Source organism: Medicago truncatula, chromosome 4 (genome assembly GCF_003473485.1).
Source record: "Medicago truncatula cultivar Jemalong A17 chromosome 4, MtrunA17r5.0-ANR, whole genome shotgun sequence".
Taxonomy (NCBI): domain Eukaryota; kingdom Viridiplantae; phylum Streptophyta; class Magnoliopsida; order Fabales; family Fabaceae; genus Medicago; species Medicago truncatula.
In genome coordinates this window covers 63,930,267-63,945,117 of record NC_053045.1, presented here as the reverse complement: position 1 = coordinate 63,945,117, position 14,851 = coordinate 63,930,267, and the positions used below count along the sequence as shown (strand labels likewise).

The 14,851-nt window shown below is 32.8% G+C and overlaps 1 protein-coding gene across 3 annotated transcripts; it reads right to left on the bottom strand.

Moving 5' to 3' along the window:
* Positions 1 to 1,398: 1,398 nt before the first annotated feature.
* Positions 1,399 to 9,988, bottom strand: LOC11435794 (uncharacterized). Of its 3 annotated transcripts, none has more exons than XM_039833268.1 (3): positions 9,776 to 9,988; positions 7,430 to 8,227; positions 1,399 to 2,593 (listed from the first exon to the last, which is right to left on the bottom strand). In XM_039833268.1, the coding sequence occupies exons 2-3, from the start codon at positions 8,178 to 8,180 to the stop codon at positions 1,536 to 1,538; spliced, it is 1,809 nt and encodes a 602-aa protein (XP_039689202.1). In that variant the 5' UTR covers positions 8,181 to 8,227; positions 9,776 to 9,988; the 3' UTR covers positions 1,399 to 1,535. The 3 variants fall into 3 exon arrangements, with proteins under 3 accessions (XP_039689202.1, XP_024637812.1, XP_039689201.1); XM_024782044.2 differs by having other exon boundaries at positions 7,430 to 8,211; XM_039833267.1 differs by having other exon boundaries at positions 7,430 to 8,230; positions 9,776 to 9,987.
* Positions 9,989 to 14,851: the final 4,863 nt, after the last annotated feature.

The window sequence follows — 14,851 nt, the reverse complement described above, 5'->3', positions numbered from 1 at the left end:
TCCTCATATACAAGAAGTCATTAAGTTTGTACCAAAAAGAAACTACTAAGTCATTAGCATCCCATAAAAAAAAACACTGTTAGAAAGAAATTTTCCTTGAACCATTAATTAAAACGATAGCATATAAAAGATAGAAGCCATTCCACTAAAAAACAGATAGAAGCGCAAAAACATCAAGTTTTTGTGTAAATTGTACACAAAACAGTAAATGATGTATTTTTGACGCCTTCTACCGTACGCGAGTGTGACATATATCGCACCATGCACAAGTTCATTTTATCCGTGGATGTTGACGTTCCATGATTGCTTACAATGCATTGTACACACTCGAATCATTTCCTCCAATCGTGGATCTCAACCTCCCAGCAACTCTCTGTGTGCTACGACATCAATCTCCGTTCTACAAATCTGAAGCTTTTTGAAAAAGATGGTTTTTTGGACATTGGTAGAACCGGTGAAAGTAATTCAAAACAACAAGTTCGTAATCTTATGTATTACATCATTCACAACACTTCCACTCTCATTTCTCTTCATCACTCTCATCACCACACACACCCTCTCTTCCCATATCTACCACCTTGAAGCCCTCACTTGTTTCACCTCCACTCTCATGGAAGCATGTCATGTATGTGTGTATGTTCACCAATCAAGTTTACTTGTGAAACAATATGGCACGTTCTTTGCTTTTTCACATTATAGAATCTGACACCCTCTAAACACCCATTATTTAGGGAAAAAATAATTCGGATTATATGTATAAGCACAAATTTTGAACCTGTCTGTAACATGGATAACCAGTTTAAGAGCCATATTAATTTTCCTAACTATAATCCTTCTACCTGTTAGTAACACGATTAACCAGTTTAAAGACCATATTAATCTCCCTAACTCTAATCCTTATGTTTTAGGTCATTATTAGTTGTTCCCAGTCGAAAATTTGGTTTTCGGGCTACTTAACCAGATTGCTCTGAAGGTTTTCGGGCTACTTAACCAGATTGCTCTGAAACTTTCCCTGAAAATCAAGACTCTCGTAGAAGGGACTTCTTACCGGACAGCACCCAATCTAAAATTCCATCGTTTAAACAATTTTTTTCCAAATTTTTAGAAGAAAAAAAAATGCATTAGTTTTACTTGACTTTTAGAATTTTGGTAGTATTTTTCTATATATTTTTTTTTTATGTGACATGTTTTATCATATTTTTTACTTTGTATTTTGGTTGTTTTTTAAAGGTAAAATTCGCAACTACTGAAATGAAATGAGATTTTGATTGCTGCTTATATATAAGCATATTTTAGATTATATAAACCAAACACATCCAAATTATGTTCGAATTATATAATCCGAAACCTCGTGGACATTTTTGTAAAAAAAAAAAAATAGAACACGTGAGAAGGTAATAGGGTAAAAAAAGTAATAGTCAGATTATAAACGATACCAGTATTTTAAGTTTACTTCAACTATTGGCAAACAAAAAGAAAATGTGAGAAACAAGATCCAAACACAGATCAAAAGCTACATGGTGTACAATAAGCATTTAGTCAGCTAGAGAATAATCTATCTCGTAGTGAAGATGTCTAAAAGACCAGTCCAACCAGTAGGGTCTCATAATATGAAGATCTTCATGTGGCCTAATGTACTTTGGCAGCTTGTTATCATCCCCTACATACACTCTGCATTTTGTAGAGGAACGATCAATGACATACACAGAGTTGCTTTCATAACCCCATCTGTTCGGGTTGCTCAAGGCATAGTAGTTTCCACCAGGAGCATATAATAATGCAATGTCTCCCAAAGTTTTCAACTTGACATACTTCATGGTTGAAAAGTCAATCTTATACACATTAAATACTACACCGGGCTTGGTATGAACCACAAAAAGTTGTTCATCACAACTAACCAACCTTAGGTGTGACAAGGAAGTTACGCTAGGAATACACTTCATTTCTAAAAACTTAATATTTGCAGAATTTAAGTTGAGTATCCCTATGTTGGCCTTGTCGTTGACAACATATATAGTGTTGTGCAAAACAACAAAGTCAACAATCATCCATGGATATCCCATTGTTGAATAAGTAACCCAACCAAAATTTCGAGATTGATAGACATGCAAACTGTTAGAACTTTTACATAAAGCCACTAAGACAAAATCCTTGGAGCCTTTGTCAAAAGCAAGCAAGACACGGTAAGCGAAATAAGAAAAATTTACTTTAAAGGTTGAGGTATTGATTACCTTCTTTCTTCTCGTAAATGGATTCATTAGCAGAAATGAGTTATTGTTCCCTGTCATGATCAAATATCCACTAGAAGATCCAGAATATGCAAAGTGCCAGAAATAATTGATCATCTTTGAGCGATAAACTTTTTGGTTAGGTATGCTGATAAAGGAAAAAGATTTCTTGAAAAAGGAAGACTTTTGAACAAGTAATGGTTCTTGTAATGCCAAGAAATTTCTCCAATACATTTTATGAAATGCCCTCCAATTCTTACACACACAAGCAAATTGAAAGAGATCATCAAAGTCTAGAGATTTGGAAATGATATCAAGAACATCCCAAGAAAGCTCATAGTTAGCTGCTACAATTCTTCTTTTCCCTTTGCATCACAACAATGAGAACGTTAGATGACTATCAAATATATGCTTTTTCCAATAAAAAAAAAATATCAAATATATGCTTTTATTATTTATTTCTGAAACATATCTTGTTCATCTGAAAATTTCATGTAAAATGAAGGGGAGATAAAGAAACATTTATTGCCCCTTTACCCAAAATAAAAATCAAGACATACAATACAATTTTGAGTGATCTTCCTTCTTTTTAATATAAGCGGTTTATTTTTTCATTCATGTGATCATGTCAATGTACAGTAAACTATGCAATACCATTTTCATCCTCACATGGAAATTAACATTATAACCCGAAAGCATAAATTATTAACAATAGATGTGACATTTTATTTTAAACAAAAAAAAAAGAGACATGTTTTGATTGACCCCAAATCCCATCAAAAAGGAAAAAGGGGAAAAAAAAAATAGGAAAAAATTTCATCCTCACATGAAAATTAACATTCTAACCCGAAAGCATAAAATATCAACATTTTGTCAACAAAAAAAAAATACAATAGATACGACATTTTATTTCAACCAAAAAAAAAAAATGGCTTTTATTGAACCCCAAACCCATCAACATGGACAGAGAAAAAGACTTAAAAAATAGGAAAAGGCAAAAGAAGTGAGGAAAAAACAATATACCAAGAAAAGACACTAGAATGATAATTTTAGACTATTTATCGTACATAACAGATACTATAATACTAATTAAACTGAAATTTAATAGGAAAACGCTATGTAGAAAAACAATAGAATATCATAAAATTACTGAAATTGATGAAGGTTTTAGTTGCATGAACAACAACCAAGCTTTATTCCATTAGGTGAGGTCGGCTACATGGATCAAAGTACGATTGATCTATCATAAATTTTATTTGGATCCAACTCATTAATCTATAAATCTTTTCCTCTACCTCTTCTGAGTTGTATGAACATGAAGACATCCACTAGGACTGCACTCCTTAAAAATCTAATGAAATAAATTTTCGAACCCCATTTTCCTTTCCATCATAAACAATTATGAAAATGTTTTAACAATATAATTCGCATACAGCAGTGAAATAGTCTTTTGAATTACTACAATTACAATCAACAACCAATTTCATGATTACAGAGGTAAACATAGTGACGAAACCATAGTTTGCATGCTTGTTGTCAATAGTCCAATTCAAACATAGGCGGACTTAGGTATAAAGGAAGAGATTGAATAACACCCTTACTAGTGTTTCACATTATTTAAACAAGAGAGTGAATAACACCACCATCACCAACAACAACAACAAAGTCTTAACTCATTAAATGAGATCGGCTACATGGATCAAAAAATGTCATAATGTTATATCACAGTTCTATGCAACTCATTAATCTCTAGATCTTCCTTACAAGTTTCACTTATAGTTTTTTTAAATCTTCCTTTGCCTCTAGAGATTTGGCTTAGCTTTCACCCGTTCTATTTTTCTCACTACAGAGTTCACAGACCTTCTCTCTACAAGCTAAAATAATCTAAGTATAGTTTCTAGCATCTTTTCTATAATAGGTGCTACCAAACTCTATGATGTTGTCATTTCTTATAATGTTACCATTTCTTAGTGCAGAGTTCACAGGCCTTCTCTCTACATGCCTTCTCTCTAGATGCTCAAATAATCTAAGTATAGTTTCTAGCATCTTTTCTATAGAGACTGAATAACACCTTAGTTACAAAATTTCATGCAATTAAATGTTTGGCACACCTCAACCTTCTAAATGATGACATGGACAAACATCAAAACTACAAACTATGAAGGAAAACACTATCGGTGAATGTTAGACCCACAACCTTCTAGATAATGGCATGGACAAACATCAAAGTTATAAATTATGAAGAAGAAAAACGAGAGAGGGAGAGATTAGTTTTCTAACAACTTTGGCATTGATCAAGAGGGTTCTCATAAGTGAACATTAGTTTCCCAGGGACAAAAAATGCATGAACCCCAAACCTCTATTTTAATACTCCAAAGATATAAACCTTCAGTTTGTTTCATGATATATTTCTATCACTAATTTAATTCTTCAACGATGCAAAGTGTAACAACTTAATCATGCTAAACGTCGTTAAATTAGTCCCTAAATTTCTCTCAATACAATAGAATTGGAACCAATTTTAAAAAAACTTATAACTAGATAAGTACATATTAATGGCGGGTCGATGAGGACTACCAAGAAGGTAGAATAAGAAGAAAAACAACGACAATATGTAGTATTATTTTCATTTTGGTTGGATCTTACGATCTTATGTTTTGCTATCTTGTTACCCCCTTTCAATCCTACAAATTATCAGATAGGATCCTCTGATCTTGGTTAGAATTTTATGTTTTACGATCTTGCTACCTCTTTTCAATCTTAAACAAGATCCCAATTTTGACAACCTTGTTATTAGTCTTCCCTGGATATTTGATTTAGAAGAAAAACTAAACTCCAAAATAAATGTGCAAGACCATTTTATTAAGTTTTGAAAAAGTGAGTTAAGCATAAGCTCCTCTTTTGATTTTTATTCTTGATTATGGTGCAGTTTCTAAATCTTGCCTATGTTATCCTTGCTATTCCTTGCTATGCATAGCCAGTACCAAGCCTAAGTAAAATGAGGGTTGTGTTAGACCTTGACAAAAAACATAAAACTTTGTCCAATCTCTATGACAAGGATCAAATACGGAATAGTGTGAATGCTAGGTCGTTGCCCGAAAGCAACGTGATGTATAGTTAGATACGGAGTCAAATGAGCAAGGGCCGCTGCATCGTCGCCCGGATGTAGTGAAAAATAAGCAAGGGTTCCTATATCTGCGTGAACGTGTATGAATAAAGAATTTAGGTCGTGAACGTGTGTGAATGAAGAATTTAGGTCGTGAGAGTATGATTCATTGTGAAACATGGAATATTGACACTCTTACACGAAAATCTATGAAAACAATAGACAACTATGACTAGGAGGATGATTAATTTTTGAAAGAATTACATAGTTTAGGACTTTAAACTTTGGTAAACTGGTATAGTTAGACCGAGAAATGGGGTTAACATTATTGTGGATAAGGAATGGAAGAAGAGTATTATGGATGTCAAAAGAATAGGAGATCAGATCATAGTCCTAAAATTTGTAGTGAATCAATACACCTTAATTTTGTTAGTGTTTTGTGATTAGAAGAACAGGCTATGCATCAGAGAGGTCGAAACTATAACTACTATCGTCGGATTCAAGAATACGAGGTAAAAGAAGAGTTGACAAGGATGAGTAATGGCAAGGCAGTAAGACGTGACAAAATACCAATTAAAGGGTGGAAGTTTTTTGAAGGTAGTGGTATTGGGTGGCTCACCAAACTTTTTAACGAAATTATGACAGAGCAAATGTTAGACAAGTGGAAAAGAAGCACTTTAATTCCAAAATTGCACAAATTATAAGGAAATTAAACTTATGAGTCATACCATGAAATTATGAGAAAGGCTGATAGAATAGAGACTAAGAAAAGTGACTCAAGCCCATTTGGCTTTATGCTAGGAAGGACAACCATATAAGCGACCTACTTACCTCAACACATGATAGAGTGCTATTGGATGGATAAAAAAGACTTGCAGTTGATTATCATTGATTTTGATAAGGCGTATGGTAGAGTGCCTAGACAGATTTTGTGGAAAGCTCTAGAGAAGAAAGGGATTAGGATTGCTTATATTAGAGCTATCAATGATATGTATAGGGAGCTTCGACTAGTTTGAGGACGCAAGATGGAGCCACAGACAATTTTCCCATAACAATAGGATTGCACCAAGGGTTGGTGTCAACCCTGAACCCTTATCTTTTTACTTTAGTTTTGGATGTATTTATGGAACACATCCAAGACCTAACTCCGAGTTCTATGCTTTTTTGCAGATAATGTAGTCCTGTTTGGAGATTCGAGAGAGGAATTGAATGGGAGATTGGAGACTTAAGACAAGCCTTAGAGGTGTATGGCTTCCGCCTAAGTAGAAACAATAAAGAGTATATAAAATGTAATTTTAGCAAAAAGCTAAGAAGTTCTACCTTAGAGGTGAAAGTTGAAGATCATGTCATACCACAAGTAACACGGTTTAAATATTTTATGCCCATAGTACAAAACAACAGACAAATACAAGCACATGTAAATGACAATATTAGAAAGATAGTTGGTGTAGCTCTAGAAAAGATTGATCTGACTATCCCCCATCCAATTTAAAGATCTTCGATTTACATGCTCAAATCACCCAAACCTATTTTCCATCTATTAGAGAGATAGTAGGGGTAGCACCTATAGTAGAAAAGATCATGGAAAATAGGTTTAGGTGGTTTAGACATGTAAAGAGAAAAATCTTTAAATTTTGTGGTAAGGAGAATAGATTGGATGGAAGATAATCAGATCACTAGAGGCAGAAGAAGACATAGAAAAAGATATAAAAGAAACTGTTAAGAAAGAATTAAAGATCAATGAGTTGGATCAAAGTATGGTGTATGATAGAACATTATAGCGCAATTTAATCAACGTGGCTGATACCGCTTGTGGGACAATGCTTGGTTGTTGTTGTATGGTGCCTCGTCTGATTCATGTTTATTTGGCTATTAAACCTACCCTAGAACCTAACCATGAGACAAGGATTTAAAATTATTGATTTGTTTCTTATTTTGGTGCTGCATGTTTTTGGGAATGATCATATATCAAGGTGCTTAGTTTGGAGCCACATCAGAGATGGCATAAACATGCCGGATAGAAGGAAACATATATAGCAAAACCTACAGAAATTATCAACATATGTACCAGAATAAATAATCATAAACTACTAACCAGTTTCATGGCAATGAAGCTCAAATGGAAGTGTGATTCGATGTTCCTCTGGCAGGAAGGCATTGAATCCCAAAATTAAATTTCTATGCTCTTTAAATAACTCTTTCACTATTGCCACAACACCTCTCGTATCAATTCCTTGAGCCTTGTGATCCGTGATCAATTGTAAAAACTCAAAATATTTTTCCAACTTATCACGAAACACGGCTTTGACTTCATTGAGAAATGCATCTTTTATCACTAATTGATGACCTTGTTTATGATCATGCAACAATGGATATGTGATTTGGTATCTTTCTGGCAAGAAGTAGTTGAATCCCGAAAGTAAATCGACATGCCCTTTAAATAGCTTCATCCCTATTTCGATGACATCTAATATATCAATTGTTAGATTCATGTAATCGTGTATGACTTGTAGAAACTCATAATATTTTTCCATCTTATCTTGAAACACAACTTTTACTTGTTTGAGAAAAGTTGTTGCATCTTGTCGATTCACTTTTTCATCCGATGGAGGAAGTATGATTTCATAATTCTTTGGCATGATGTTGTTGATTCCCAAAATTAAATGTTTATGGCCTTTAAATAACTCGTGCACTCTTGCTTTGACACCTCCTGGGTCAATTCGTCCATCCCTGTAATCACTCATGACTTCTGCAAATTCAGAATACTTTTCTTGACATGTAGATTTTACTGCATTGTCATACGCACATGCATCATCAAACAAAGCATCGCTTGTGGAGCTATTCATCTTGAATGAGTTGTGATAGCAATGTTCAATCCTAAATTCAGAAGCATCTTCTTTTATACATATAAGGAAATGAGCAATAAAACAAAAATGTTAGCCCTATTTCAAAGTAAATTAATTTATTATGATATATCATATATGGAGAGGGATATAATAAATATAAGACCAAGTTTGTAGATTTAACGTTTGTTTAATTTTCTCTTCATGTGAACCGTTTTAGGCTTCCTTCCTCTAAACATGTTCTAAAAAAATATGTGTAACATTGCCGTCAAATAAAAAGCAAATCACCCATTATTTCTACTTTCTAGCAAAAATTGATTTTCCAGATTTTTCTTTTATATGTAAAGTAGTATATCGCATGACTCTTTTCAAATTATGAATTCCATTGCCTAAGAATTCTTCGTTTATCCAAAGAGAAGTTATAAATTCCATTGCCTAAGAATTCTACATTTATAGAAGAACACAACTAATGTCAAATTCAAAGGTATGGTAAAATTATCTGTTAACAAATCAATCAGTACCAATTACTTCTACAAAGAATCTACGGAAGCATTATCACATTCTAAAAAGCACAGACTAATGGATCAGAGAAAATATATGGATTTTGGGGTAAGATCGACAACAACATTAATTTAGCATTGTGAAGTCGGTGAAATAGTTGCTAAGGTGCTATGTAGAAATAATTGTGGATTGTTTTTTTTTTTTCAATAATTAAATGATTAATTGTATTTATGAAACATAAAATATTGACGAAGTCGATAAAAAAAGAAATTGTGGATATAGGGAGGATCCGATCGCATGATAATTAATAGGACTAAAATTGAGTCCATTAGACCATTCACAATGGGAGGGGTAACCTTGACGCAACTGGTAAAGTTGTTGTCATGTGACCGGAAGGTCACGGGGTTCAAGTTTTGGAAACAGTTTCTTGTGTGTAAACAGGGTAAGGCTGCGTACAATACACTGAATGGTGGAACCCCATCCCGGACCTTGCGTATGCGAGAGCTTTAGTGCACCGGGATGCCCTTTGCCCTTTAGACAATTAAGGGTGGAAACGGACTAGGTCGGACCGGACTTTATAAGGCTTAAGTCTGACCTACTTCAAAAATTATAGGTCTGAATCTAGTTTATTACTCGTCGATCTTTTAAAGGCTGATGAAGCCTGAAAATCTATTTAAAAACATATTTTACATTAAAGTCAAACAACACCTAAAAGTCTACTACTACTACTAAATAACCCAAAACTTATAAAGGACTAAAGCACACAAATATATTTGCTACTAGATATAACAACAAAATCTTACGAAAGTCAAATCACACTAATATATCTGCTAATAAAAAACCAAATCATACGAAGGAAATGGAGCTGATGCTAATGATAATCCTTAACAGCCGCTGATCATAAAAACAAGTTCAAAACTGTTTTTTTTAGAAAGCTTAGTTTAACAATGGAATCAGTTGAAATTGAATTAGGGCAAAGTAACCAACTAAAGCAACGATCCGTTTCCAATAAACAGATAATTACTAGTAATAAAAGGGGATTCAATTTAATTTACACATTGTAAAGCGAAAGGAAACTAATGAATGAAAATTCATACCTGATTGGAGAAAGATAAAAACAAAAAGTGGTAAATTGGAAAGGAGAAGTGTTTAAAGGTTTCAGTTGAAATCCGGCGATGAGATAAAAGAAAATCAGCGGCAGCGGCAGAGGAACTAGGTCAACGAGAATCAGTGTCTGCTTTCTTATACTGTATTGCAATCGCAATAAACAAACTGATAGTAAATAGTAACAAAATAATGTGTTGCTTTATGGGATACTGTATTCTCGGTCTACCCGCTTTTTCTACGGAAGTGGTTATATCCTTATGCACCGTGCATAAATCCCAATATAATTGCTTCATATACCCTTAAAGTGAGTCAAAATCATTTTTGTTCAAAATGAAAGAAATCTGATGGTTGTAATGTGTTTATGCACGGTGCATAAGGAAATGACTTATGCACCATAACTTTTGCCTTTTTCTACTGCCCGCATGTGATTATTTGTATAATTTTGATTAAATTTTAAAATATTAATATAAATTATTGATATATTGATTTATAAATAAAATATTGTATATAACAAAATTATTCATGAACTCAACATATTTTTAGGCTCTGTTTGGTAAAAATAGCTGATAGCTTTTAGCTATAAGCTAACTGAAGTGTTTGGTAAAATTAACGGTTCAACTAGCTTATAAACGTAAAATGACATAAAAGGATATTTTTAATTCATTATAAAATTTGTATCAATTGATATTTAAAATATTTAAAATTTCATAGTTTAAATATATTAATCTAATATGTCTTTCATATGTTATTTTTAAATTCATAAATTGCCTAATGTTTTATTTAAAATTAATTTTATTTCAGTTTTTAGACTTTATAAAAAAATTAAACAAAACCCTTAAAAAAAATTAATTGTTATCCACTAAAACAAAATTAAACGTATTGACCCAAAATCAAACAAAATTTTGTTTTTAGACTTAAAAACAAAATTAAACATAACGTAATATGATTTATTTAGGCAAACGTAACATATATTTTTTTAAGAAAAAATGTAGTTTTTATTTTTGTAAACATGAGCATATATTTTGTAAAAATAAATAAAAGCGTGAGCATATATATTTAGTTAAAAGTGAAATATGGGATTAAAAGTGCTATGTTTTTCTTCAACGTACTTATTTATTACAAAGGGTAGATATGAATTTTTGTTAAATTGATAAGGGTAAAAATGAGACAAAAAATGAGAAGCTATAAGCTATAAGCTCAAACGCTACTTGGAATAGCTTCTGAAAAATAGCTTATAAGCTCGTGAAATAAGCTATAAGCTCATGGTCAAAAAGTGTTACCAAACAGAGCTTTTTTTTGAAACGAGCTTATAAGCTATAAGCTAAGAGCTAAAAGCTCTTTTTTTGGGTTTACCAAACAGACCCTTAGTTTGCCTACATATAAAATAAAGATCTTTTATTATTTATTCTAATAGTAATTAGTAATATCATAAAAGTTTATTTCATCCATTGGTCTTTTAAATAATTTCAAGTTTTCATTTTTGTATCATAATTAATAAAACTTCCGTTTTGGCCGCTCAAGTTTTCTTTTGTTTGCCAAATAAATTCTTGTTGTTACTAATCTTTTTTTAGAGAATTTAAAGTCCAATCTTTAACATTATTTTTTGTTCAAGTTTGTTACTAATCTTTTTTTAGAGGATTTAAAGTCTCATCTTTAATATTATTTTTTGCTCATGTTTGTTACTAATATTTTTTTAGAGGATTTAAAGTCCAATCTTTAACATTATTTTTTGCTCATGTTTGTTACTAATTTTTTTTAGAGGATTTAAAGTCTAATCTTTAACATTATTTTTTGCTCATGTTTGTTACTAAACTAGTTACGCTACATTCTTTTAAATAATCAAATCATTACGCTAATTAATTTAACCACTTACGCTACATTCTTTTAAATAATTAAACCACTTACGCTACATTCTTTAAAATAATTAAACACTTACTCTAATTAATTTAACCACTTACGCTGCATTCTTTTAAATAATTAAACCACTTACGCTAATTAATTTAACCACTTACGCTACATTCTTTAAAATAATTAAACACTTATGCTAATTAATTTAACCACTTACCCTACATTCTTTTAAATAATTAAACCACTTACGCTACAAATATAAATCACTTTAAAGCATTTAAAGAATTTTAAAGTATTTAAACACTTACATTATGGTGGTTCACCCAAAGAGGGATTGCCACGTGCCTCGCGTAGTTGGACAACAATACCGTGGTCTCAGGACCTCCAGGAAAGGGAGGCCCTACAACAGGGCACGACGGTATCAATGGACCACGACGACGTCGCCGAGACTCGGGCTCAGGCTGAGCCTCAGACACAATATCATCTGCCGCAAGATAATCTGCCTCAACATCCTCATCATGTCCCACCTCCTCACCCTCTGCCTCCTCATGTGGCTGATAAAACATATCATCCTCCTCCATCCGATCATATCCCTGAAATCCCTCCGCGGCATACCCGACATACTCTTGCGCCTGTGTTAGATCAACCACCTAGGAGGAGTAATCCATTTGTGTCTGCGAGCTATCTCCAACTACCCTCGGGTTCCTGCGCTTTCTAGTCTTTGGGACATAGGTGTTTTGGTCCACCCACTCCCTCCGAGCGCTAATGGTACTCTAGAATAAGCCTCATGAATCTAGATCGGTAAAACGTTATTCAAGTTAGTCATAAAACTTCTTGAATGGCTCTGCCCCCAACTATTATTTGATCATTAATCATTCAAGTGCATTATATTGAAAGTATCTCCTTAATTTCGATGGCACAATCCCTAAATTTTTTAAAACCCCTCTTCTTCCCTTGTATCGTCCACAATCCTTCCTTATTTTCGTAGATTGGTTAGGTATAATTACTGTATATCGTATGCATCAAAAGAAGCAAAAGCAATAGCAATTAACAACTACTCCCTCCGTCCCAAAATATAAACAAAAATTGGTCAACAAAAGTTAATATATTTGATTAAAAATTTGTAGCAAATACGTTTAAATAGTGGGAATGATTCTAAAGAGTCGTGTAAATCTAGAGCATGTTAACATCCACCTGACACAAGTGAAAAAGCAAGACGAAATGCCCCTTCAGAAATTCACGAAGCTATGTATTGAATCTGAATCAAAGGTAACTAATTCCTTTATTGATAATAAATGCAATCTATCATATGAGTTCAATAGGTTACATAAAATCTTATCTGTATAAAAAAAAATTGCCTCTAGGATACATAATATTATTATGTTGTAGGTCATAATAATAAGTTATGGGTTGTTAACCGGTGTCTTCGGAAGGAATCCAAAAAAAGAAAATTTGAATGAAGAATAACACTTTTTTTATTTTTGAGAAATTGATTACACAATTTCCGATACAAAAACTACTATATTTGTTTCCTTAATCAGTACTCCATGGACATCGGTTAACATTTCGCATATTAATAACAAGGTTAAGGTAGAGATGGTGCTTATCGAGGGTGACAAGTAGAGCTGTCAAAAATGGGTCGTGCTCATGGGCCGGGCCGGCCCTAAAAAACTAACCAAAAAATGCACTCGGGCTTTTTCGGCCCAAGCCCATTTGGGCCATAAAAAAGTTGGGCCGGGCGGGCTGGCCCACCGAGCTTTGGGCCGGCCCATGGCCCATATTTCATTTTATTTTTGTTAAAAAACAACATATTTTTTTAAAAAAATATCAACTAATTTAAAGTTTATTACCAAAAAAATATTTAAAAAAATAAACTTAATAAATATGGATGAATTTAGCTTACAGTTTTAAAATTTTAAAGTTTATAAATTATTAATCTGATTTAATTGAAAGAATAATCTAGAGTTTAATTATTATTCAATGTTAATGTAAAAATTATTTATATTTTTATGTCTATCCAATCATATTTTAGCAAAAAAATAATGGTGAGTAACTAATACATAAGAAAATACATAAAAAAAAGTGAATAAATTTTAAAAATAAAACATAAACGGGTCAGGCCGGGCTGGCCCATAGCCCACCCGAACCGGACTCTAGAATTCACGACCCAATCATAAACGGGTCGGGCATGGCTGGCTCATTTCTATAGTCGGGCCGGCCCATTTGACACCTCTAATAACAAGTGACAACGTTGCTGAATGAAGCCATTGTGGACCGTGTAGGGAGTCTAAATAAAAGAAATTGGTGATTGGAACTACCCAATCTAATCTAAGGTACCACACGTGGTCTACAAGTCAAGTGTGACACTACATTTTTTTTTTTAGGGAAGTGTGACACTACATTAAAAACAGGGTTCATAATCTTTGAACTTATTAATATTTTCAAACAGATAATTATTAATCATTTTAGTTTTTGTTCTTAGATTCATAATCTTAACGTGTAGACGTGATTAGCTGACGTGGTGCATGCTGATTGTATATTGACAATGATGATTCAACAAAAATGACTTGAAGGACAAATTTACTCCTAAAGAAGTCAGCTACCATTGAAATTACATTTTTGCCCTAAAAAAAACATTAATTTGTCTTCTTCTTGCAATCCCAAAAATGTAGTGAAAACATCGATATTCATCTTCTCATAACGCATCACCCTCACCAACAAACCTACTTTTGTCGAGTATACGATAGCAATTGGGGCACCTTCACAACCACCCAAGACAACAAAACCACGGTCACCTACCAACTCAACCATCCATTGCCACCATCACGACGACGACGACAACAACAATAATCGTGGAGGAGGAAAAAGAAGAAGATGAAACGGAAAAAGATATAGATTTCGTTCTCTCTCTCTTCTCATAAATGTTTTTTTTTCCAAAACATGTCATTTAAAATGGAACAGAGGAAATAAGATGTAGTTGAATTCAATTTGATGAATATCTTCAAAATATCTAAAAAATAATAATATATTATTAAAAATATTTAAGATCAAAATTGTAAATAGACATATTTGAGAGCGTCAATTATTTCATATAATATCAGACAATTAATTTTGTAGAATAAATTTATTTATCCAAAAGAAATTTTCGTAGTTTAAAAATCAAAGTTAAAAAAGGATACAAACTGACGTTATGTTGATGCGATAGGTACACGTCACAA

What these genes read in the sequence shown, in the direction of transcription:
- LOC11435794 (XM_039833268.1), bottom strand. Translation starts at nt 8,180, where the DNA reads ATGAATAGCTCCACAAGCGATGCTTTGTTTGATGATGCATGTGCGTAT. An exon ending in GCTTCATTGCCATGAAACTG is followed by an intron (nt 2,594 to 7,429) that starts GTTAGTAGTTTA and finishes TGTGATGCAAAG; the next exon opens with GGAAAAGAAGAATTGTAGCA.